This window comes from Oncorhynchus tshawytscha, unplaced genomic scaffold, assembly GCF_018296145.1.
Source record: "Oncorhynchus tshawytscha isolate Ot180627B unplaced genomic scaffold, Otsh_v2.0 Un_contig_633_pilon_pilon, whole genome shotgun sequence".
NCBI classification, from domain to species: Eukaryota; Metazoa; Chordata; class Actinopteri; order Salmoniformes; family Salmonidae; genus Oncorhynchus; species Oncorhynchus tshawytscha.
This window is the reverse complement of record NW_024609193.1, coordinates 537-27,093: the sequence shown is the minus strand read 5'-3', so window position 1 is coordinate 27,093 and position 26,557 is coordinate 537. Positions and strand designations below refer to the sequence as shown.

Below are 26,557 nucleotides of genomic sequence, written 5' to 3'. Positions count from 1 at the left end.
CATTCTTGTCCTGTCCTGCTGTTCTATTCTCCACCTCATGGTCTCTCTGTTCCTTCTTTTCTCATCCCTTCATCTCTATATAACTCTCAAGCTGTAGAATAATAGACAACCTCTCTTCTTCAGAAAACCAAGGCTTCCACAGGACAAACTCGTTACCTTGTCAACCATTGAAAAGAAATGTGTTTATTTTAGATGGATAACACACACACACACACACACACACACACACACACACACACACACACACACACACACACACACACACACACACACACACACACACACACATCCCTCTACTAGAACATTGACCAGCAGTACTGACTGCTTGAGGTCATGTATTAATCTGGACCAGCTCTATCCCTAACCCCTGGTGAGAAATGAAATCATAGTTATTTATGAGGATATAAAACTTAAGAGTTTCAGGGAAGTAAAAACTAGCTGATAGAAAATATTGAATTTCTAACATTGTGCTCAAGCCCCTCCCATTGTCTTCATCCCCTGGGAACGAGGATGTTACTTGGTAGGTTTGACCACAAAAGGTCAATTAAAGTAATTGATAACCTCTTACAGATGAAGTGGTAAATGAAGCTTCGTCACATTATGAATCAGACCACAGCAGTAAAGGGTTGGGTTCCATACCAAATGGTTCTTCCTGGTTACAGGGTTGGACTAGTAACCCAAAGGCTTCTGGATCCAATCCCCGGGCTGACAAGGTAAACATCTGTGGTTCTGCCCCTGAACGAGGCAGTTAACCCATTGTTCCCTGGTCGCCGGAGACCAGGATGTGGATTAAGGCAGCCCCCCGCACCTCTCTGATTCAGAGGGGTTAAATGCAGGGTACCCCCCTTTACTTTCCCTTTCTATTCCCCATTTAGCGCACTACCATTCACCAGGGCCCATAGGAACCTGCTCAATAGTAGTGCACTGCATAGGGAATAGGGTGGCATTTGGGATGGAGACATGACTATATAGATGGGAAGGTGCATTACACTATAACACCATTCAATATTGTCAATGCCATGGCAGTAGAGCTGGGCGTTACAGCGTTATGTTAACGGCCCATCAGTTCCAGGTTATGAGCAGCTCAAAGCAGACAGACACCAGGGCCCCACACGGCCGGGTCACTGGGTATTTACTGTTATATTGATCTGTGAGGAATAGCGACAGAAACATGCCATCAATCCTGCTCAAGTCCCTGACCTTCGCAGAATAAATGTAAAAGATGCTGAGTATCAGTGGAAATCTGATCATCTCATAAGGAACAGTGCAGGCGGTTAGGAGTTTGTTCCATCGTTTGCTTGAAGTGGAGGTGATGTGACACAATCAATGGAGACAATAGACAAGCCGCAAGCCAAGCACAAGTTCACAGGAGTTATTAGGGCGATGGCAGGGAATATCAGGCATTCATATTGACATAGTGAATAGTTGTAAATACTACCTCCACTACGTAGCTGTTAACTGTAGGGACAATCATATATTTATACCTGATTTATTGACAGATTGACTCCCATCTAAACCACACAGGCAGCGCCCCATAACATTATTGCTGCATAGATATTTTGACGGCATACATTTAGTTAACGGTGTACATTTGTCCCACATTTAGTCATGAATCCCCCTCCATGTAATAGGTGAACCTGACAGTCTCTCCTCTAGTCCAGCTAACTGCTGTTCATGATGCAGCAATGCTGCCATCTGGTGGCAAGCTGTCAAATTGTGTACTACTGGATTTAACAGAACACATTACGTGTTGGTTAAGATACAGTGGCAGACAGAGTACTACCTTTCTGGTACAAAATATACTGCATTTACCTGTTTACACATAAAAAATACACAAAGTAATCATTAGGAAGATATGTATTGTAAAAATAACTAAACATTTTCAAGATCATTCTGACAGACAGAAGGAAGTTGTTTGTTTTGACGGTCAATGTTTCAAATATACATTCAACAGTGAAAAGAACTTTGGCATTAGTTATAAAACACAACGCAAATGAATGTACCGATCTGTCGCCTGAACAACACATGAAAACTGACTGACTGCAGAGTAAAGTGGTTCTTCAAAGACAATGTTCCAGCATGTTTAAAGGAGGGAATTGAGCAGAACATCAGAGTAATAAAGACTGGTATAAATGTCTGACAATGTGTCTGAAACAGATCCATCCCCGGACGGCTTCATCCATACCACATCTAATAAAACCTTCACAAACAAAATAACACACAAAGACAAGTACTGGTTGTAACTATTTCTGAAGTAAACAAATTGACACAAAACCTAAAGAACGACAATAAACTGTAAACATCCAGAAGTCACATGAATCCGTATCTTGTTCCTCTTATCTTAAAGTAGAAAGGGGAAAGACTAATAACAGACTGCCATTGAAAAAAGTGCATTTTCGATCAAGCCAACTCCAAAACAGCTTCCTGTCTGTGCCTTCCTCTTCTCCCATGGCACTATGCTGTCCACATTATGGCAGAGGGCTCAGAGTAGCTCTTTGTCAATAGGAGAGGTACCATTGAGCTTAGGAAGGCTGATTGAGTTTAGTCATGTTCTGCAGGCCGGATAAGACCACATTCTCCAATATGGAGAGCAAGGCCTCTTGAATACAGCAGACAGCACTGTTAAAGAGGAGCCTCGGCAGCATTGGAAATGTCATATAGCCTCCTATACAGATGACTATGACCAGAGAAACGCTGAACAAGATGTGGGATCTGTAGTGATGACAGCGACATCATTCTTCACACAGTATGTATCTCCTGCATATGAAGTCACCAACATCCATCTCGTCTCTTCCTCCCGAGTGGCGAAGTGGTCTAAGACACTGCATCTCAATGCTAGAGGCGTCACTAGAGACCTTGGTTTGATTCCGGGCTGTATCACAACCGGCCGTGACCGGGAGTCCCATAGGGTGGCCCACAACCAGCCGTGATCAGGAGTCCCATAGGGTGGCCCACAACTGGCCCAGCATCGTCCGGGTTAGGGGAGGGTTTGCCCGGGGTAGGCTGATATTGTAAAATTAAAATTTGTTCTTAACCGACTTGTCCAGTTAAATAAAATGTATAAATAAATTCATTCAGCCATGTAGCTGTAGGTGCCAAGTATTCTTGAAACAGAAGACGACAAAATGAAACAGAGTAGGCACTAGCTCAACTTGTCCAATAAAAACGCCCATTTTAGTTATCCGTAGCAAAAGGTTTTGCTACAGTGTGCTCTAATGAACAGAACCCAGGCTACCACCTCTGAACATGACAACACTATAGGACAGCCTGGAGGCCCAGGACTTCAGACTACCATCCATGTGGACGCTGAGCATCTCTGTTGACGTTGGCCAGGCTGTGAGCCAGTCTCTTAGTAAACAGAACATGTGATTTACCACAGTATGAACGGGTCGTCTTCAACAGCTCTTCTTCCAGTGGGACCAGCAGAGAGCTCACAGGATCCTCCCTAAATGAGTACTGAGACATAGAGCATTCTGTTATCAAACAGCCACTACGTGAAGTCCACACTTCTAGATATCTACTGCAGCTGTGGCCAGAAATTCATTACATTTTAGTCATTTGGCAGAAGCTCTTATACAGAGCGTCTTACAATCAGTACAATTCACCATTTTACAATTCACATCATTGCCTGCTTTTAATGTGTGATCAAATAGACAGGTAGTGAAACATGTTTAATAGTTGTATAAAGCCTAAGAAAGACTTCCAACCTTTCTTTTCCTTGGAATAAATGTCCATGAAGCTGCTGAGGTGATGTAGAGAGAGAAAAATCCCACCTTATTATCCTCCTCGGTCCAACTACAGACACAATCAGTCTCCTCTTCCCAATAACGGAAGTACCTTTACAGCCCTCACAGGAAATCAAAGGGGATGACTATTTTACGTCCTCTCGTTTGGTTTAGTCCCTGATATCGGGTTACTAAAAGTGAAGCCCCGCCCCCCCGGCCATAGAGCTCCATTTCCAATGTGTGTGTTGTTTTTATGAGGATGACGGAGCACTGTGCCAGTGGAGGCTCTACATGAACCATCAGCACTAAAACTTTACTGCTCTTTCCTGGGCCTTGGTTTAACTGTGGCTTTAATACTCTCACATATTATGTATGAGGTGTGTGTGTGTGTGTGTGTCAGGCGTACTGAGAGGCAAGGACGAAATATTGACCAGGCATCTTTCTGATAGACGCTCGACCCTTAGTTATAGGAAAGCAATACGAACCTGGACATTGATGATGTCATTAAACAAATGCCCAGTGTCGGCGATATCATTAAAACAACTGTGATCAGTTAGAACACATCCTGATGAGGAAATCTGTTTCGCTCAACACTAAACCTTGTGGAGATCTGCATAGACGTGGTCTGGACGCACAAACAAACAGTTCCTTACACATCTAACACACAATCAATGAAAGACAATCAAGTTGTTTTCCCATCTGTAAACCCTTATCTGTGATCGTTGAGTTTACCTGTCGTATGGCATCGTAGACGGCCCAGAAGGCGGGCTGAAATACTGATCTGTGATCGTTTAGCCTACCTGTCATTTGGCGTCGTAGATCTTTGATCTTTTAGCCTACCTTTCGTACGGTGTCGTAGACTACACTGATCTGTGATCGCTTAGTTTACCTGTCGTATGGCGTCGTAGACTACACTGATCTGTGATCACTTAGTTTACCTGTCGTATGGCGTTACACTGATCTGTGATCGCTTAGTTTACCTGTCGTGCGGTGTCATAGACTACACTGATCTGTGATCTGATCTGTGAGTTTACCTGTCGTGCGGTGTCATAGACTACACTGATCTGTGATCGTTTAGTTTACCTGTTACCTGACTCACTGATCTGTGATCGTTTAGTTTACCTGTCGTATGGCGTCGTAGACTACACTGATCTGTGATCGTTTAGTTTACCTGTCGTATGGCGTCGTAGAATACACTGATCTGTGATCGTTTGGTTTACCTGTCGTATGGCGTCGTAGAATACACTGATCTGTGATCGTTTAGTTTACCTGTCGTATGGCGTCGTAGACGGCCCTGAAGGCAGGCTGTTTGAGGTCATGGTACACTCCTCTGTTCCCGTGCAGGATAAAGATACCCTCCTCCTCCGCGGAGCCACAGTTACTGCCGTAGATACAGTGGTCTGGACGGTAGTTCCAGTGACAGGGGACTTCCAACAGACACTCTGGAGAGGGACAGAGGGACAGCTAGTTTAGAGGGGCACAAAGCCAATACTTCCGGTTGTCTTATGGCCCTGGAGCTTTTAGTTGATCATCTCGACACACATCTTATTACCCAGGTAAACAATAAGACAAGACACTGCTGCCCTGCAAGGCCGGAGCTGGGATAACTGCCACAACTATTACATTTAAAAGGTTCATGTTTCTAATCAATTCACATTTTATTTGTCACGTGCCGAATACAACAAGTGTAGTAGACCTTACAGTGAAATGCTTACTTACAAGCATATAACCAACAATGCTTTAAAAAAGTGTTATGTAAAAAATATAAAATAAAATGAACAAATAATTAAACTGCAGCAGTAAAATCATATTGAATGATGTGTTAAACAGCTGTGTGTTGAGAGTAGAGTCTCTCCAAGGTTGTGACTCCTTTCTAGGGAGTTTTTCCTAGCCACCGTCCTTCTACACCTGCATTGCTTGTTGTTTGGGGTTTTAGGCTGGGTTTCTGTACAGCACTTTGAGATATCAGCTGATGTAAGAAGGGCTTTATAAATGAATTTGATTTGATGTTTCTACTATAACAACCATGTACACTGTCTATATGTCATGTGTCTCATCATGTGGTGTAATAAGGGAGGTACTGAGCTGTGAGTCTCACCAGGGTTGTGATGGAAGATGATGTTGAGCAGGTCCTGGTCTCCCCAGGTCATGTTTAGTTTATATTTCTGCAGCAGGGGCATCAGCAGCTCCTCCCACCTCAGACCCACTGACGTCATGTCATTCTGATCACACAGAACAGGACAGAGTGTGTGTTACATTGTGGAAAACGAGCTAAGTGTAAAATCAAAGTGCCTGTGCAAACATCTTAATTATGATGTTTGTTTGTCATTCATTCAACAAGGATAAATTTATTGCAGAAAATCTCAATTCTCCCATCTCTGGATGACATTATATCTGACTATATTGCAGTGGTGACCTCTGCTGGTCAAAATTTATGTTACATCTGAATGTATTGCAATGGTGACCCCTGCTGGTCGAAGTTTATATTAAATCTGACTGTATTGCAATGGTGACCTCTGCTGGTCAATGTTTATATTACCTTGAAGTATGTGGCTCTGATGCGTGTCATGTTCATGAGCATGACTCCAGAGTTGATGCCCGTCCTGCCATAGTAGGGGTGGCGGGCGAAGCGGCTGTACCAGGCGATGCGTGGCTCCTCGTGCTCCGGCGCCATGGCGGCCAGCTGGGTAGCGTTGAAGTGAGCTAGCAGGGACCACAGAGCATCTACAGGCTGGAGGAACAAGATGTCCGAGTCCACGTAGACTAGAGAATCCACCTCCTTTAGGATGAGCTGGGGAACAGAAACAGAGTTTAGAGGTCAGAGGCCAGGAACAAGATGTCTGAGTCCACCTCCTTTAGGATCAACTGAAGACAAGAGAGAATCAGAAACAGACAACCCATTTAGCAGTGTACACATGTACAGTAACATTTTTACTCCAAGATATTATTCTGAGGCCCTGGAAACCATCCTCACGCTAATATTTAGTTAAACAAAATGGAATTTCTCCAGCTATGAAACTCACAGGTAGGAATAGTCTCTGAGAAGCACATGGTTTGAAGAGCTTCTTCCACTCTCCAGCATTCTCACGGGGGAAGGTGATGGGGTACAGAGTGTAGTTAAACCTGGAGCGGAACGAACCTGGCCACGACTCTAACTAAACACAGAACAAAGCAAACAGACAAGTGTTATTACACAGAGGTTTTAAAAAGAGGTAAATACTCAAAGGTTTATAGACAAGATAGATAACCTCTAGGCCACGCGTCACACTCATTCCACGGAGGTCTGAGTGTCGGCAGGTCTTCGCTCCTCCCTTGTACTTGATTGACGAATTCAGGTCACTAATTAGTAAGGAACTCCCCACACCTGGTTGTCTAGATCTTAATTGAAAGGAAAAAACAAAAACCTGCAGAACCTGGGCCCTCCATGGAGTTAGTTATACACCCCTGGTCTAGGTTATACACTGAGTACACCAAACATTGGGAACACCTTCCTAATATGGAGTTCCATCCCCTTTTGCCCTCAGAACAGCCTCAATTTGTCAGTGAATGGACTCTAAGAGGTGTGGAAAGCGTTCCACAGAGAGGCTGGCCCATGTTGACTCCAATGCTTCCCAGTTGTGTCAAGTTGACTAGATGTCCTTTGGGTGGTGGACCATTCTTGATATACACAGGAAACTGTTTAGCATTTTAATTTTATTTATTTAACCTTCATTTAACTAGGCAAGTCAGTTAAGAACAAATTCTTATTTTACAATGACGGCCTACCCCGGCCAAACCCTCCCCTAACCTGGACGACGCTGGGCCAATTGTGTGCTGCCCTATGGGACTCCCGATCACAGTCAGTTGTGATACAGCCTGGGATCGAACCAGGGTCTGTAGTGACGCCTCTAGGCACTGAGATGCAGTGCCTTAGACCGCTGTGCCACTCGGGTGAGCCGTAAGCTCATCATATTAGCATTGCGGTTCTTAACACAAACCAGTACGCCTGGCACCTACTACCGTTCCCAATTCAAAAGGCACTTCAATCTTTTGTCTTGCCCATTCACCCTCTGAAGGCCACACATACACAATTCATGTCTCAATGCTTAAAAATCCTTCTTTAACCAGGTCTCCTCACCTTCATCTACACTGATTGAAATGGCTTTAACAGGTGACATCAACAAGGGACCACAGCTTTCACCTGGATTCACCTGGTCAGTCTGTTCTGGAAAGAGCAGCTGTTCATAGTGTTTTCTACTCTGTGCGTATCATGTGCACTGGACCAAATGGGACTTTATTGAAGCCTACATGTTACAGTTGGGATGTAGATGCTATTACATTATCATAGTAGGACATGTGATATTACAATGTCATTATCACATCTCATTACTACCACATTATTATGCTTCCAATCACAGGCTATAGGCCTGGTAGTGCATCCAGTCCAACTCACAGCCTCTATAAAGCTGGCGTGCAGCTGGTCTTCAGCGAAGATGTGTAGGCACAGTGGTTTGATGCTGAGCATAACAGCAGACTTCAGCATGGTGAGAGTCTCCTGTAGTCTCTGTCCGCAGGCCACGACAGCCAGGTGCATGGCTGCAGCCGTCCTCACACGGCCCTCTGCTTTCCTCAGGATGTACCTGCCAATAAAGACAAGCTACAGTTAAACCAACGTTTGTTTCATTTAAAAGGTTAAAACCTTTTGTCAATGATTCGTGCCAGGTTCACCAACTGGTTCGGAGGATTTGAAAAGGCTATTCTTCTCCTCTCATCACACAGCAATCCAGATGCCTGTCACCGCCAGCTACACCTGATAGCCGACAGAGATCCCTTGCTTGACTGAAGAGAGACAAAGCAGCCAGGTGAGCATTTAAAAGTTGTTGTAGGAGAGAAGGGGGTGTGTTCGTCTAGGCAACCGGATTATCTTGTTTGTCATTCATACTAGTTTGTTGACTGTAACAAACTGTTAAAGGCCATAAGCACCCGTTTAATTGCATATCCTGTTGCTTAGCAATCCAGCAGAGTCCACTGAAGTTGGCCAACAGATATTTAACTTCCATTTCAACAACTGCAATCTGTTTTCCTATTATTATTATTATTATTCAGTGGTAATGCTTTTCTGGTGTTGACTACCGACTCATGCCCACATGTGTTTGTCTCAAGACATCTGTAACTAGTATTTATTTTTATTTAACCTTTATTTAACTAGGCAAGTCAGTTAATTAAGAATACTTTCGTATTTACAATGGCGGTCCCCTAGTAGGTCAGTCAGCACCACCTCAAAGTGTTGGTCAAAAAGGTGAAGGAAAACCAATCAGCTATGAAAATAAATCGGTGTCACTCTTGATGTTGTGGAAATAACTCAACAGTCAAGTTACGAAGAAATGTATGTTATTGAACCTCCATGCGCGCTAGTGAACCTAATTCAACCAGTCAACTTTCCCGCAGAAAAAAAGGCGTATGTTTCTTTAGTACAGGTACATACACGCTATATTGAGCTTGTTTCGCTATATTTACATTTCTTTGCGAGCAGCAATTGATCCTAATGTAGTTGTTTGGGCTGGAGCTGCAAGTACACAGTGTCCATGACCATAGTGAAAGTGGGAAGGATGCAAAAAGTTAACCAGAGGAATTGTTACAATTAGTCTTGTCGCAGTATATTTGTTGATACTGACACTATTGTGGAGACACATCTGTCAATGGTGCACATTCCTATACATTACTTGCAGAGGAAATATTTGTTCACCAAGAAAGTTATGCACTCGTTTAGTTTGAAGCCTTTTGAAGTGTATTACAATCTAGCTATATTATAAGTAGTGTAACTATCACCCAGTGTACCAGTGTTGATCGCCTGGGTCTGTTTCGTCTGGGCCTCGCCTGGTTTCTTGTCCAATGTCGCTTCGCTTAGAGGCCGCGGCTCGATGGAGGAAAGTCTTCTCACCCAGTCCTCTTCCTCCGACCGACAGATCTGAATAAAATAGTTTACTATACACGTACAAGGCTGAGAACACGGCAAACAACATGCACGCGAGGAATGCACGAATGTAACGGCGCATTATTAAAAGTAAAAGCGCTTTCAGAACTCAAAGTCATGACACAGAACGAAGCTGGCTGCTACCATTCACACTGCAGGCAAAACACTGTTCTGTGAGAACCATTGGGGGAAGGGAGGGGTATAAATAACAGTGAATCCCTTTCCCGGTCTGTGTGTGACTCTGAGAAGTAGGCTACACAATAAATATACTTTTCAAAACCACACTCATGAGGAAATATCAGAGCATCCTTCTGATATTACTGATATGTTTTAATTGCAGACCTATAATAAACGAAACTGCATTGTATTTGATGTGGGTTAGAGGTTATCCACTAGATGGCGCTATTGGTATGTAAAAAGGCTGTCTTTTCATCCTCGGTAGCCACCGGAGGGCCAGACAAAGGAAAGGTCTACTCTACCTACCGCGCCTTCAGAAAGTATTCACACCCCTAGACTTTTTCCACATTTTGTTGTGTTACAGCCTGAATTTAAAATAGATTAAATTGAGATGTTGTGTCACTGGCCCACACAAAATACCCCACAAAGTGTAATTAAAAAAATTAAAGCTAAAATGTCTTGAGTCAATAAGTATTCAACCACCCTGTTATGACAAGCCTAAGTCAGTTCGGGAGTAAAAAATGTGTTTAACAAGTCATCTAATAAGTTGCATGGACTCACTCTGTGTGCAATAACAGTTTTTAACATGATTTTTGAATGACTACCTCATCTCTGAACCCCACACATACAATTATCTGAAAGGTCCCTCAGTCGAGCAGTGAATTTCAAACACAGATTCAACCATAAAGTTTAGGGAGGTTTTCCAATGCCTCACAAAGAAGGGTACCTATTGGTAGATGGGTAAAAAATAAAATAAAAAAACAGAAATGTAATATCCCTTTGAGCATGGTGAAGTTATTAATTACACTTTTGATGGTGTGTCAATACACCCAGTCACTACACAGATGTAGGCATCCTTCCGAACTCAGTCGCCAGAGAGGAAGAAGATTCTAACATCTATTGACTCAGGGGGTTGAATACTTATCTAGATCTTTGACAACAAAAAAATACAATTTCATCCATTTTAATCCCACTTTGTAACAAAATGAGGAAAAAGTCAAGGTGTGTGAATACTGTACATCAGGCCAATTGTATCGGTCAAACACTGTGGCTAGAATTGCTTTCACTACTTACCCATGATTGGTCATCAATGACCATCCAAACATACATTCCCTAGAACCCTGGTTCATATCCAGGACAAGCTGTTAAAGTCTAGAACCCTGGTTCATATCCAGGACAAGCTGTTAAAAGTCTAGAACCCTGGTTCATATCCAGGACAAGCTGTTAAAGTCTAGAACCCTGGTTCATATCCAGGACAAGCTGTTAAAGTCTAGAACCCTGGTTCATATCCAGGACAAGCTGTTAAGGTCTAGAACCCTGGTTCATATCCAGGACAAGCTGTTAAGGTCTAGAACCCTGGTTCATATCCAGGACAAGCTGTTAAAGTCTAGAACCCTGTTGTTATAGAAACATGAACAACAGACAGAAAGCAGAACTCTTTTCCAATACATAATGCCCTTATTTATATCTTTCTTTATAGACATTGAACCATGTAATCAACCAAGTCGTCCATACATTTCTAAACAGCAAAGCTTGGTAGAAACAAAACAAAGGATAGAAAATGTAACAGTGAATGTTGTGACACGGTATGATCAACCATTTGAGGTGGTGTTAAAACGGACACAATTCAAAAACAGACTCTGTTTTGAAGAACATTTTCTCATGAATGATAAAACCACACCAGGTCCCGGCTGATGTGAGTCAATGACAATACAATTCAGTCTCCAACACATTCAATCAATAAATGACACTTTACAACTGAGAGACAAGTACCAAAAGAGAGCCCATAGGTTTTCCATCCTCTCCACCTGTACCTCATGTTTCCTCCCATAATGCAACACAAACTGAAGAACTCTGAACCATAATCATCATGTCACGACAGTTCTCATTGGACAGGAGGTTGAAAGTTCCGATGTTGACATGGATACTAACACTGACGTGATGTTATAACACATTAAAACAGAGCTGTACAATAGGCTAAGATCAGCTAAATGTAATGACATTACTTCATATTTAGAACACAGGTTTCAAAAAATAGTTTTTAAAAGTCAGTTAAATTGGCCTAAAGTTAATCAGAGAAATGTAATTAAAACAAGACTTCAGATTGTGGTGTTTTTTTTTGTCCAAAAGCAAACCACAACTCAAGGTTGGTAGTAGTAGTGCTAGCTGTAACCTGTAGCAGCTAAATGTGTTGATCTAGTTGTAACCTGTAGCTGCTAAATGTGTTGATCCAGCTGTAACCTGTAGCTGCTAAATGTGTTGATCTAGCTGTAACCTGTAGCTGCTAAATGTGCTGATCTAGCTGTAACCTGTAGCTGCTAAATGTGTTGATCCAGCTGTAACCTGTAGCTGCTAAATGTGTTGATCTAGCTGTAACCTGTAGCTGCTATATGTGTTGATCCAGCTGTAACCTGTAGCTGCTAAATGTGTTGATCCAGCTGTAACCTGTATCTGCTAAATGTGTTGATCTAGCTGTAACCTGTAGCTGCTAATTGTGTTGATCTAGCTGTAACCTGTAGCTGCTAAATGTGTTGATCTAGTTGTAACCTGTAGCTGCTACATGTGTTGATCTAGTTGTAACCTGTAGCTGCTAAATGTGTTGATCTAGCTGTAACCTGTAGCTGCTAAATGTGTTGATCTAGCTGTAACCTGTAGCAGCTAAATGTGTTGATCTAGCTGTAACCTGTAGCTGCTAAATGTGTTGATCTAGCTGTAACCTGTAGCAGCTAAATGTGTTGATCTAGCTGTAACCTGTAGCAGCTAAATGTGTTGATCTAGCTGTAACCTGTAGCTGCTAAATGTGTTGATCTAGCTGTAACCTGTAGCAGCTAAATGTGTTGATCTAGCTGTAACCTGTAGCTAGTACTACAGTAAATGTGCAAGTCCAGAGATAACATTACATATCAGAGTTGAGGACAGAGGAGTGAGGTTAGAGTGGCCTATGTTAAGCCATGAGTAGTCATAGCCAAGGTCTAGGGGTTGGGGATCCAGGCCAAGGTCTAGGGGTTGGGGGTCCAGGCCAAGGTCTAGGGGTTGGGGATCCAGGCCAAGGTCTAGGGGTTGGGGGATCCAGGCCAAGGTCTCGGTGTCGGGGATCCAGGCCAAGGTCTAGGGGTTGGGGGTCCAGGCCAGGGTCTATGGGTTGGGGATCCAGCCAAAGGTCTCAGTGTCGGGGATCCAGGCCAAGGTCTAGGGGTCCAGGCCAGGGTCTAGGGGTTGGGGGTCCAGGCCAGGGTCTAGGGGTTGGGGATCCAGGCCAAGGTCTCGGTGTCGGGGATCCAGGCCAAGGTCTAGGGGTTGGAGGTCCAGGCCAAGGTCTAGGGGTCGGGGATCCAGGACAAGGTCTAGCGGTTGGGGATCCAGGACAAGGTCTAGGGGTTGGAGGTCTGAGGGTCTGTTGGGATAGGAGTTTGGTGGTCCAGGGCCTCCAACTTCGGGGGGGGGGTTCCAATTGGGGTGGTCTAGTGTGACTCTGTCCCGACTAAGAAGCCCTCTCCCCTGGGTGAAGATGACCGTGAGACCCCTCTCTCCGTGTTGTTGTCTGAGCTGGAGCCACTGTGGTGTTCTGCAGACACAGACACAGTGCTGGAGGGGGTGGTAGAGGTGGGGGGTGTGGTGGTGGTGGTGGAGGAGGGGGGAGGTTTGGTTTTCTCCTTAAAGTCTGTGATGATGACAGTCAGGTCTCCAACCGTGACCTCTAGGTGCTGAGCGCTGCTCCTGTCAATGTTTTTTAACCTGGGCCTGATGGAGGGAGAGGAGACAGATGATGTTATAAGCCTTTGACAGAGAGAGAGAGGATAGGGGTAAACCACACAAACTGGAGCGCTTATGAAATATGTGGAAACCATATACAGTTGAAGTCGGAGGTTTACATACACCTTAGCCAAGTACATTTAAACTCAGTTTTTCCACAATTCCTGACATTTAATCCTCGTAAAAATTCCCTGTTTTAGGTAAATTAGAATCACCACTTTATTTTAAGAATGTGAAATGTCAGTATAATAGTAGAGAGAATGATTTATTTCAGCTTTCAGTCCTTTCATCACATTCCCAGTGGGTCAGAAGTTTACATACACTCAATTAGTATTTGGTAGCTTTGCATTTAAATTGTTTAACTTGGGTCAAACGTTTTGTGTAGCCTTCCACAAGCTTCCCACAGTAAGTTGGGTGAATTTTGGCCCATTCCTCCTGACAGAGCTGGTGTAACTGAGTCAGGTTTGTAGGCCTCCTTGCTCGCACACGCTTGTTCAGTTCTGCCCACAAATTTTCTATGGGATGGAGGTCAGGGCTTTATGACGGCCACTCCAATACCTTGACTTTGTTGTTCTTAAGCCATTTTGCCACAACTTTGGAAGTATACTTGGGGTCATTGTCCATTTAGAAGACCCATTTGCGACCAAGCTTCAACTTCCTGACTGATGTCTTGAGATGTTGCTTCAATATATCCACATAATTTTCCTGCCTCATGATGATCTCTTTTGTGAAGTGCACCAGTCCCTCCTGCAGCAAAGCACCACCACAACATGATGCTGCCACCACCACAACATGATGCTGCCACCCCCACAACATGATGCTGCCACCCCCACAACATGATGCTGCCACCCCCACAACATGATGCTGCCACCCCCGTTCTTCACGGTTGGGATGGTGTTCTTCGGCTTCCCCCTTTTTCCTCCAAACATAACGATGGTCATTCTGGCCAAACAGTTCTAATTTCCTTTCATCAGACCAGAGGACATTTCTCCAAAAGTACGATCTTTGTCCCCATGTGCAGTTGCAAACGGTAGTCTGGCTTTTGTATGGCGTGTTTGGAGCAGTGGCTTCTTCCTTGCTGATGGCCTTTCAGGTCATGTCGATATAAAACTTATTTTACTGTGGATATAGATACTTTTGTACCAGTTTCCTCCAGCATCTTCACAAGGTATTGCTGTTGTTCTGGGATTGATTTGCACTTTTCGCACCAAACTATGTTCATCTCTAGAAGACAGAATGCGTCTCAATCCTGAGCGGTATGACGGCTGCGTGGTCCCATGGCGTTTATACTTGTGTACTATTGTTTGTACAGATGAACATGGTACCTTCAGGCATTTGGAAATTGCTCCCAAGTATGAACCAGACTTGTGGAGGTCCACACATCTTTTTTCTGAGGTCCTGGCTGATTTATTTTGATTTTCCCATGATGTCAAGCAGAGTCATTGAGTTTGAAGGTAGGCCTTGAAATACATCCACATGCACACCTCCAATTGACTCAAATGGTGTCAATTAACCTATCAGAAGCTTCTAAAGCCATGACATCACTTTCTGGAATTTTCCAAGCTGTTTAAAGGCACAGTCAACTTAGTGTATGAAAACTTCTGACCCACTGGAATTGTGATACAGTGAATTATAAATGAAATAATCTGTCTCTAAACAATTTTTGTAAAAATCATGTGTCATGCACAAAGTAGATGTCCTAACCAACTTGCCAAAACTATAGTTTGTTAACAAGACATTTGTGGATTGAGTTTTAATGACTTCAACCTAAGTGTACGTAAAGTTCAGACTTCAACTGTACCTTTCTAGTATCATACTACTTTGATACTGCTACACTGACACTAGTAATACTAGTAATAATCCCACTATCATACTAATAATAAACACTATCATGCTGATACTACTACTAATCACACTATCATGCCGATACTAATCACACTATCATGCTGATACTACTACTAATCACACTATCATGCCGATACTAATCACACTATCATGCTGATACTAATCACACTATCATGCTGATACTAATCACACTATCATGCTACTACTAATCACACTATCATGCTACTACTAATCACACTATCATGCTACTACTAATCACACTATCATGCTGATACTAATCACACTATCATGCTACTACTAATCACACTATCATACGACTAAACACTATCATGCTGATACTAATCACACTATCATGCTGATATTAATCACACTATCATGCTGATACTAATCACACTATCATGCTGAAATTACTACTAATCACACCATACTACTATTAATCCCACCATACTACTACTACTTATCACACCATACTACTACTACTACTACTACTACTACTACTACTAATCCCACCATACTACTATTAATCCCACCATACTACTACTACTTATCACACCATACTACTACTACTACTACTAATCACACCATACTACTACTACTACTACTACTACTACTAATCCCACCATACTACTATTAATCCCACCATACTACTACTACTTATCACACCATACTACTACTACTACTACTACTACTACTACTACTAATCACACCATACTACTACTACTAATCACACCATACTACTAGTACTACTACTAATCACACCATCATACTACTACTACTACTAATCACACTATCGTACTACTACTAATCACACTATCATACTACTACTACTACTTATCACACCATACTACTACTACTACTACTAAACACTATCATACTGCTACTACTAATCACACTATCATGCTGATACTAATCACACTATCATGTTGATACTAATCACACTATCACACTCCTACTACTAAACACTATTATAATACTACTACTACTAATCACACTATACTACTACTACTAATCACACCATACTACTACTATTACTACTACTACAACTAATCACACCATCATACTACTACTATTAATCCCACTATCATACTACTACTACTAATCACACTATCATACTACTACTACTAATCACACTATCATACTACTACTACTAATCACACTACTACTACTAATCACACTATCATACTACTAATCACACTATCATACTACTAATCACACTATCATACTACTAATCACACTATCATACTACTAATCACACTATCATACTACTACTACTAATCACACTATCATACTACTACTACTAATCACACTACTACTACTAATCACACTATTACTACTACTACTACTACTACTACTAAAAACTATCACACTACTACTACTAATCACACTATCCTACTACTACTACTAAACACTATCATACTACTACTACAACAACACACTATCATACTACTAATCACACCATACTACTACTACTACTATGAAACACTATCATACTACTACTACTATGAATCACACTATCATACTACTACTAATCACACTATCATACTACTACTACTAATCACACTATTACTACTACTAAAAACCACCACACTACTACTACTAATCACACGATTATACTACTACTACTAAACACTATCATACTACTACTACTAAATACTATCATACTACTACTACTACTACTACTACACACTATCATACTACTACTACTACTACTACACACTATCATACTACTACTACTACTACTACACACTATCATACTACTACTACTACACTATCACACTATCATACTACTACTACTACTAAACACTATCATACTACTACTACTACTAAACACTATCACACTACTACTACTACTAAACACTATCATACTACTACTACTACTACTACTACTACTACGACACACTATCATACTACTACTAATCACACCATACTACTACTACTACTACTACTACTACACACTATCATACTACTACTACTACTACTAAACACTATCATACTACTACTACTACTACTACTACTACTACACACTATCATACTACTACTACTACTACAACACACTATCATACTACTACTAATCACACCATACTACTAGTAATCACACCATACTACTACTACTACTACTACTACAACACACTATCATACTACTACTACTACTACAACACACTATCATACTACTACTACTACTACTACAACACACTATCATACTACTACTAATCACACCATACTACTAGTAATCACACCATACTACTAGTAATCACACCATACTACTAGTAATCACACCATACTACTACTAATACTACTACAACACACTATCATACTACTACTACTACTACAACACACTATCATACTACTACTACTACTACAACACACTATCATACTACTACTAATCACACCATACTACTAGTAATCACACCATACTACTACTACTACTACTACTACAACACACTATCATACTACTAGTAATCACACCATACTACTAGTAATCACACCATACTACTAGTAATCACACCATACTACTAGTAATCACACCATACTACTACTACTACTACTACTACAACACACTATCATACTACTACTAATCACACCATACTACTACTACTACTACTACTACTACACACTATCATACTACTACTACTACTACTAAACACTATCATACTACTACTACTACTACTACTACTACTACTACACACTATCATACTACTACTACTACTACTAAAAACTATCACACTACTACTACTAATCACACTATCCTACTACTACTACTAAACACTATCATACTACTACTACAACAACACACTATCATACTACTAATCACACCATACTACTACTACTACTATGAAACACTATCATACTACTACTACTATGAATCACACTATCATACTACTACTAATCACACTATCATACTACTACTACTAATCACACTATTACTACTACTAAAAACCACCACACTACTACTACTAATCACACGATTATACTACTACTACTAAACACTATCATACTACTACTACTAAATACTATCATACTACTACTACTACTACTACTACACACTATCATACTACTACTACTACTACTACACACTATCATACTACTACTACTACTACTACACACTATCATACTACTACTACTACTACACACTATCATACTACTACTACTACTAAACACTATCATACTACTACTACTACTAAACACTATCATACACTACTACTACTACTACTAACACTCATACACTACTACACACCATACTACTACTACTACTACTACTAAACACTCACACACTATCATACTACACTAATCACTACCATACTACTACTACTACTACTACTACTAACACACATACTACTACTACTACTACTACATACTACTACTACTACTACTACTACTACTACTACACTACACACTATCATACTACTACTACTACTACAACACACTATCATACTACTACTAATCACACCATACTACTAGTAATCACACCATACTACTACTACTACTACTACTACAACACACTATCATACTACTACTACTACTACAACACACTATCATACTACTACTACTACTACTACAACACACTATCATACTACTACTAATCACACCATACTACTAGTAATCACACCATACTACTAGTAATCACACCATACTACTAGTAATCACACCATACTACTACTACTACTACTACAACACACTATCATACTACTACTACTACTACAACACACTATCATACTACTACTACTACTACAACACACTATCATACTACTACTAATCACACCATACTACTAGTAATCACACCATACTACTACTACTACTACAACACACTATCATACTACTAGTAATCACACCATACTACTAGTAATCACACCATACTACTAGTAATCACACCATACTACTAGTAATCACACCATACTACTAGTAATCACACCATACTACTACTACTACTACTACTACTACACACTATCATACTACTACTACTACTACAACACACTATCATACTACTACTACTACTACTAACACACTATCATACTACTACTAATCACACCATACTACTAGTAATCACACCATACTACTAGTAATCACACCATACTACTAGTAATCACACCATACTACTACTACTACTACTACTACAACACACTATCATACTACTACTAATCACACCATACTACTACTACTACTACTACTACTACACACTATCATACTACTACTACTACTACTAAACACTATCATACTACTACTACTACTACTACTACTACACACTATCATACTACTACTACTACTACTAAAAACTATCACACTACTACTACTAATCACACTATCCTACTACTACTACTAAACACTATCATACTACTACTACAACAACACACTATCATACTACTAATCACACCATACTACTACTACTACTATGAAACACTATCATACTACTACTACTATGAATCACACTATCATACTACTACTAATCACACTATCATACTACTACTACTAATCACACTATTACTACTACTAAAAACCACCACACTACTACTACTAATCACACGATTATACTACTACTACTAAACACTATCATACTACTACTACTAAATACTATCATACTACTACTACTACTACTACTACTACACACTATCATACTACTACTACTACTACTACACACTATCATACTACTACTACTACTACTACACACTATCATACTACTACTACTACTACACACTATCATACTACTACTACTACTAAACACTATCATACTACTACTACTACTAAACACTATCACACTACTACTACTACTAAACACTATCATACTACTACTACTACTACTACTACTACGACACACTATCATACTACTACTAATCACACCATACTACTACTACTACTACTACTACTACACACTACATACTACTACTACTACTACTAAACACTATCATACTACTACTACTACTACTACTACTACTACACACTATCATACTACTACTACTACTACAACACACTATCATACTACTACTAATCACACCATACTACTAGTAATCACACCACTACTACTACTACTACTACTACTAAACACACTATCATACTACTACTACTACTACAACACACTATCATACTACTACTACTACTACTACAACACACTATCATACTACTACTAATCACACCATACTACTAGTAATCACACCATACTACTAGTAATCACACCATACTACTAGTAATCACACCATACTACTACTACTACTACTACAACACACTATCATACTACTACTACTACTACAACACACTATCATACTACTACTACTACTACAACACACTATCATACTACTACTAATCACACCATACTACTAGTAATCACACCATACTACTACTACTAACACACAACACACTATCATACTACTAGTAATCACACCATACTACTAGTAATCACACCATACTACTAGTAATCACACCATACTACTAGTAATCACACCATACTACTACTACTACTACTACACACACACTATCATACTACTACTAATCACACCATACTACTACTACTACTACTACTACTACACACTATCATACTACTACTACTACTACTAAACACTATCATACTACTACTACTACTACTACTACTACTACACACTATCATACTACTACTACTACTACTAAAAACTATCACACTACTACTACTAATCACACTATCCTACTACTACTACTAAACACTATCATACTACTACTACAACAACACACTATCATACTACTAATCACACCATACTACTACTACTACTACTGAAACACTATCATACTACTACTACTATGAATCACACTATCATACTACTACTAATCACACTATCATACTACTACTACTAATCACACTATTACTACTACTAAAAACCACCACACTACTACTACTAATCACACGATTATACTACTACTACTAAACACTATCATACTACTACTACTAAATACTATCATACTACTACTACTACTACTACTACACACTATCATACTACTACTACTACTACTACACACTATCATACTACTACTACTACTACTACACACTATCATACTACTACTACTACTACACACTATCATACTACACTACTACTAATACTATCATACTACTACTACTAAACACTATCACACTACTACTACTACTAAACACTATCATACTACTACTACTACTACTACTACTACGACACACTATCATACTACTACTAATCACACCATACTACTACTACTACTACTACTACTAAACACTATCACACTACTACTACTACTAAACACTACATACTACTACTACTACTACTACTACTACTACGACACTATCATACTACTACTAATCACACCATACTACTACTACTACTACTACTACTACACACTATCATACTACTACTACTACTACTAAACACTATCATACTACTACTACTACTACTACTACTACTACACACTATCATACTACTACTACTACTACAACACACTATCATACTACTACTAATCACACCATACTACTAGTAATCACACCATACTACTACTACTACTACTACTACAACACACTATCATACTACTACTACTACTACAACACACTATCATACTACTACTACTACTACTACAACACACTATCATACTACTACTAATCACACCATACTACTAGTAATCACACCATACTACTAGTAATCACACCATACTACTAGTAATCACACCATACTACTACTACTACTACTACAACACACTATCATACTACTACTACTACTACAACACACTATCATACTACTACTACTACTACAACACACTATCATACTACTACTAATCACACCATACTACTAGTAATCACACCATACTACTACTACTACTACTACTACAACACACTATCATACTACTAGTAATCACACCATACTACTAGTAATCACACCATACTACTAGTAATCACACCATACTACTAGTAATCACACCATACTACTAGTAATCACACCATACTACTACTACTACTACTACTACTACACACTATCATACTACTACTACTACTACAACACACTATCATACTACTACTACAACACACTATCATACTACTACTAATCACACCATACTACTAGTAATCACACCATACTACTAGTAATCACACCATACTACTAGTAATCACACCATACTACTACTACTACTACTACTACAACACACTATCATACTACTACTAATCACACCATACTACTACTACTACTACTACTACTACACACTATCATACTACTACTACTACTACTAAACACTATCATACTACTACTACTACTACTACTACTACTACACACTATCATACTACTACTACTACTACTAAAAACTATCACACTACTACTACTAATCACACTATCCTACTACTACTACTAAACACTATCATACTACTACTACAACAACACACTATCATACTACTAATCACACCATACTACTACTACTACTATGAAACACTATCATACTACTACTACTATGAATCACACTATCATACTACTACTAATCACACTATCATACTACTACTACTAATCACACTATTACTACTACTAAAAACCACCACACTACTACTACTAATCACACGATTATACTACTACTACTAAACACTATCATACTACTACTACTAAATACTATCATACTACTACTACTACTACTACTACACACTATCATACTACTACTACTACTACTACACACTATCATACTACTACTACTACTACTACACACTATCAAACTACTACTACTACTACACACTATCATACTACTACTACTACTAAACACTATCATACTACTACTACTACTAAACACTATCACACTACTACTACTACTAAACACTATCATACTACTACTACTACTACTACTACTACTACGACACACTATCATACTACTACTAATCACACCATACTACTACTACTACTACTACTACTACACACTATCATACTACTACTACTACTACTAAACACTATCATACTACTACTACTACTACTACTACTACTACTACACACTATCATACTACTACTACTACTACAACACACTATCATACTACTACTAATCACACCATACTACTAGTAATCACACCATACTACTACTACTACTACTACTACAACACACTATCATACTACTACTACTACTACAACACACTATCATACTACTACTACTACTACTACAACACACTATCATACTACTACTAATCACACCATACTACTAGTAATCACACCATACTACTAGTAATCACACCATACTACTAGTAATCACACCATACTACTACTACTACTACTACAACACACTATCATACTACTACTACTACTACAACACACTATCATACTACTACTACTACTACAACACACTATCATACTACTACTAATCACACCATACTACTAGTAATCACACCATACTACTACTACTACTACAACACACTATCATACTACTAGTAATCACACCATACTACTAGTAATCACACCATACTACTAGTAATCACACCATACTACTAGTAATCACACCATACTACTAGTAATCACACCATACTACTACTACTACTACTACTACTACACACTATCATACTACTACTACTACTACAACACACTATCATACTACTACTACTACTACAACACACTATCATACTACTACTAATCACACCATACTACTAGTAATCACACCATACTACTAGTAATCACACCATACTACTAGTAATCACACCATACTACTACTACTACTACTACTACAACACACTATCATACTACTACTAATCACACCATACTACTACTACTACTACTACTACTACACACTATCATACTACTACTACTACTACTAAACACTATCATACTACTACTACTACTACTACTACTACTACACACTATCATACTACTACTACTACTACTAAAAACTATCACACTACTACTACTAATCACACTATCCTACTACTACTACTAAACACTATCATACTACTACTACTACAACACACTATCATACTACTAATCACACCATACTACTACTACTACTATGAAACACTATCATACTACTACTACTATGAATCACACTATCATACTACTACTAATCACACTATCATACTACTACTACTAATCACACTATTACTACTACTAAAAACCACCACACTACTACTACTAATCACACGATTATACTACTACTACTAAACACTATCATACTACTACTACTAAATACTATCATACTACTACTACTACTACTACTACTACACACTATCATACTACTACTACTACTACTACACACTATCATACTACTACTACTACTACTACACACTATCATACTACTACTACTACTACACACTATCATACTACTACTACTACTAAACACTATCATACTACTACTACTACTAAACACTATCACACTACTACTACTACTAAACACTATCATACTACTACTACTACTACTACTACTACACACACTATCATACTACTACTAATCACACCATACTACTACTACTACTACTACTACTACACACTATCATACTACTACTACTACTACTAAACACTATCATACTACTACTACTACTACTACTACTACTACACACTATCATACTACTACTACTACTACAACACACTATCATACTACTACTAATCACACCATACTACTAGTAATCACACCATACTACTACTACTACTACTACTACAACACACTATCATACTACTACTACTACTACAACACACTATCATACTACTACTACTACTACTACAACACACTATCATACTACTACTAATCACACCATACTACTAGTAATCACACCATACTACTAGTAATCACACCATACTACTAGTAATCACACCATACTACTACTACTACTACTACAACACACTATCATACTACTACTACTACTACAACACACTATCATACTACTACTACTACTACTAAACACACTATCATACTACTACTAATCACACCATACTACTAGTAATCACACCATACTACTACTACTACTACTACTACAACACACTATCATACTACTAGTAATCACACCATACTACTAGTAATCACACCATACTACTAGTAATCACACCATACTACTAGTAATCACACCATACTACTAGTAATCACACCATACTACTACTACTACTACTACTACTACACACAATCATACTACTACTACTACTACAACACACTATCATACTACTACTACTACTACAACACACTATCATACTACTACTACTACTACAACACACTATCATACTACTACTACTACTACTACACACTATCATACTACTACTACTACTACAACACACTATCATACTACTACTACTACTACAACACACTATCATACTACTACTACAACACACTATCATACTACTACTACTACTACTACACACTATCATACTACTACTACTACTACAACACACTATCATACTACTACTACTACTACAACACACTATCATACTACTACTAATCACTACTACTAGTAATCACATCAACTACACTATCACACCATACTACTACTAATCACACCATACTACTAGTAATCACATCATACTACTACTAATCACACCATACTACTAGTAATCACACCATACTACTACAACTACAGGTTAAATGCAACAGGTTCATGATAAACAGTTGTTTATCTGTGAATGTTTACCTCATCTTCTTGTGGTTGTTCTTCTTCACTGTGGGCTCTTTGTCATTCTTCTCCTGGTCCGTTCTGTCCTTCTTGTCCTTCTTGGGCAGCAGCGTGGGCGAGGCGAACTGCGGCGCTACCCGCTGAGCAACCAGCTGGGAGACAGGACGAGGCTTCCTGTAGGAGCACACCGTACCATTAGTGAGACAGGGAAGAGTTTAGCGAGCAAAACCAATGTGTTATATTTACAAACTATCTAGTAATTAGCCGTTTCTAAGCCATTTATAAAGTACACCTTCATGTAAAGTGTCGACAATAACGTTTGAAAAAGCTGGAAACTTGGATACAGCAATCAACAATGACGTCACTTATGGGAAAAACAGAACTAGGCCAACATAACAAGTGAAAAGGCCGAAGCAGTGACCACTAACCACCCAGCTTAATACTTAAAAGAACATACAGCATTGAATGCAATCTGTGGGTGTAGTCAAACCTACTCCCTGAAGAAGCAGCCTCCCCATGTCCTCCTCCTCTGTCGAAATGCTTCACAAAAACATGCATTATGCAATTATTCCACTGTATACATGA

General features: G+C 39.4%; 2 protein-coding genes across 2 annotated transcripts; both read right to left on the bottom strand.

Moving 5' to 3' along the window:
- Positions 1-1,841: 1,841 nt before the first annotated feature.
- Positions 1,842-10,231, bottom strand: LOC112241460 (glucoside xylosyltransferase 1). Its single transcript, XM_024409570.2, has 7 exons — positions 9,543-10,231; positions 8,158-8,344; positions 6,749-6,880; positions 6,265-6,516; positions 5,824-5,947; positions 4,995-5,167; positions 1,842-3,456 (listed from the first exon to the last, which is right to left on the bottom strand). Exons 1-7 carry the CDS (start codon positions 9,758-9,760, stop codon positions 3,289-3,291), a joined length of 1,254 nt encoding a protein of 417 aa, XP_024265338.1. The 5' UTR covers positions 9,761-10,231; the 3' UTR covers positions 1,842-3,288.
- Positions 10,232-11,308: 1,077 nt separating this feature from the next.
- Positions 11,309-26,146, bottom strand: LOC112236007 (YY1-associated factor 2; the record flags this gene model as incomplete). Its single annotated transcript, XM_042314444.1, is given in 2 exon segments — positions 11,309-13,596; positions 25,991-26,146. Coding segments are annotated over 2 exon segments (436 nt in total), but the record flags the coding sequence as incomplete, so codon positions are not given.
- Between the last annotated feature and the right edge of the window lie 411 nt (positions 26,147-26,557).

Coding starts and splice junctions, on each gene's coding strand:
- LOC112241460 (XM_024409570.2), bottom strand. CDS start 9,760: ATGCGCCGTTACATTCGTGCATTCCTCGCGTGCATGTTGTTTGCCGTG. Junction 5,948..6,264: donor TCAGAGCCACATACTTCAAG/GTAATATAAACA, acceptor CTGTGTGATCAG/AATGACATGACGTCAGTGGG. Junction 5,168..5,823: donor CATCTTCCATCACAACCCTG/GTGAGACTCACA, acceptor GTCCCTCTCCAG/AGTGTCTGTTGGAAGTCCCC.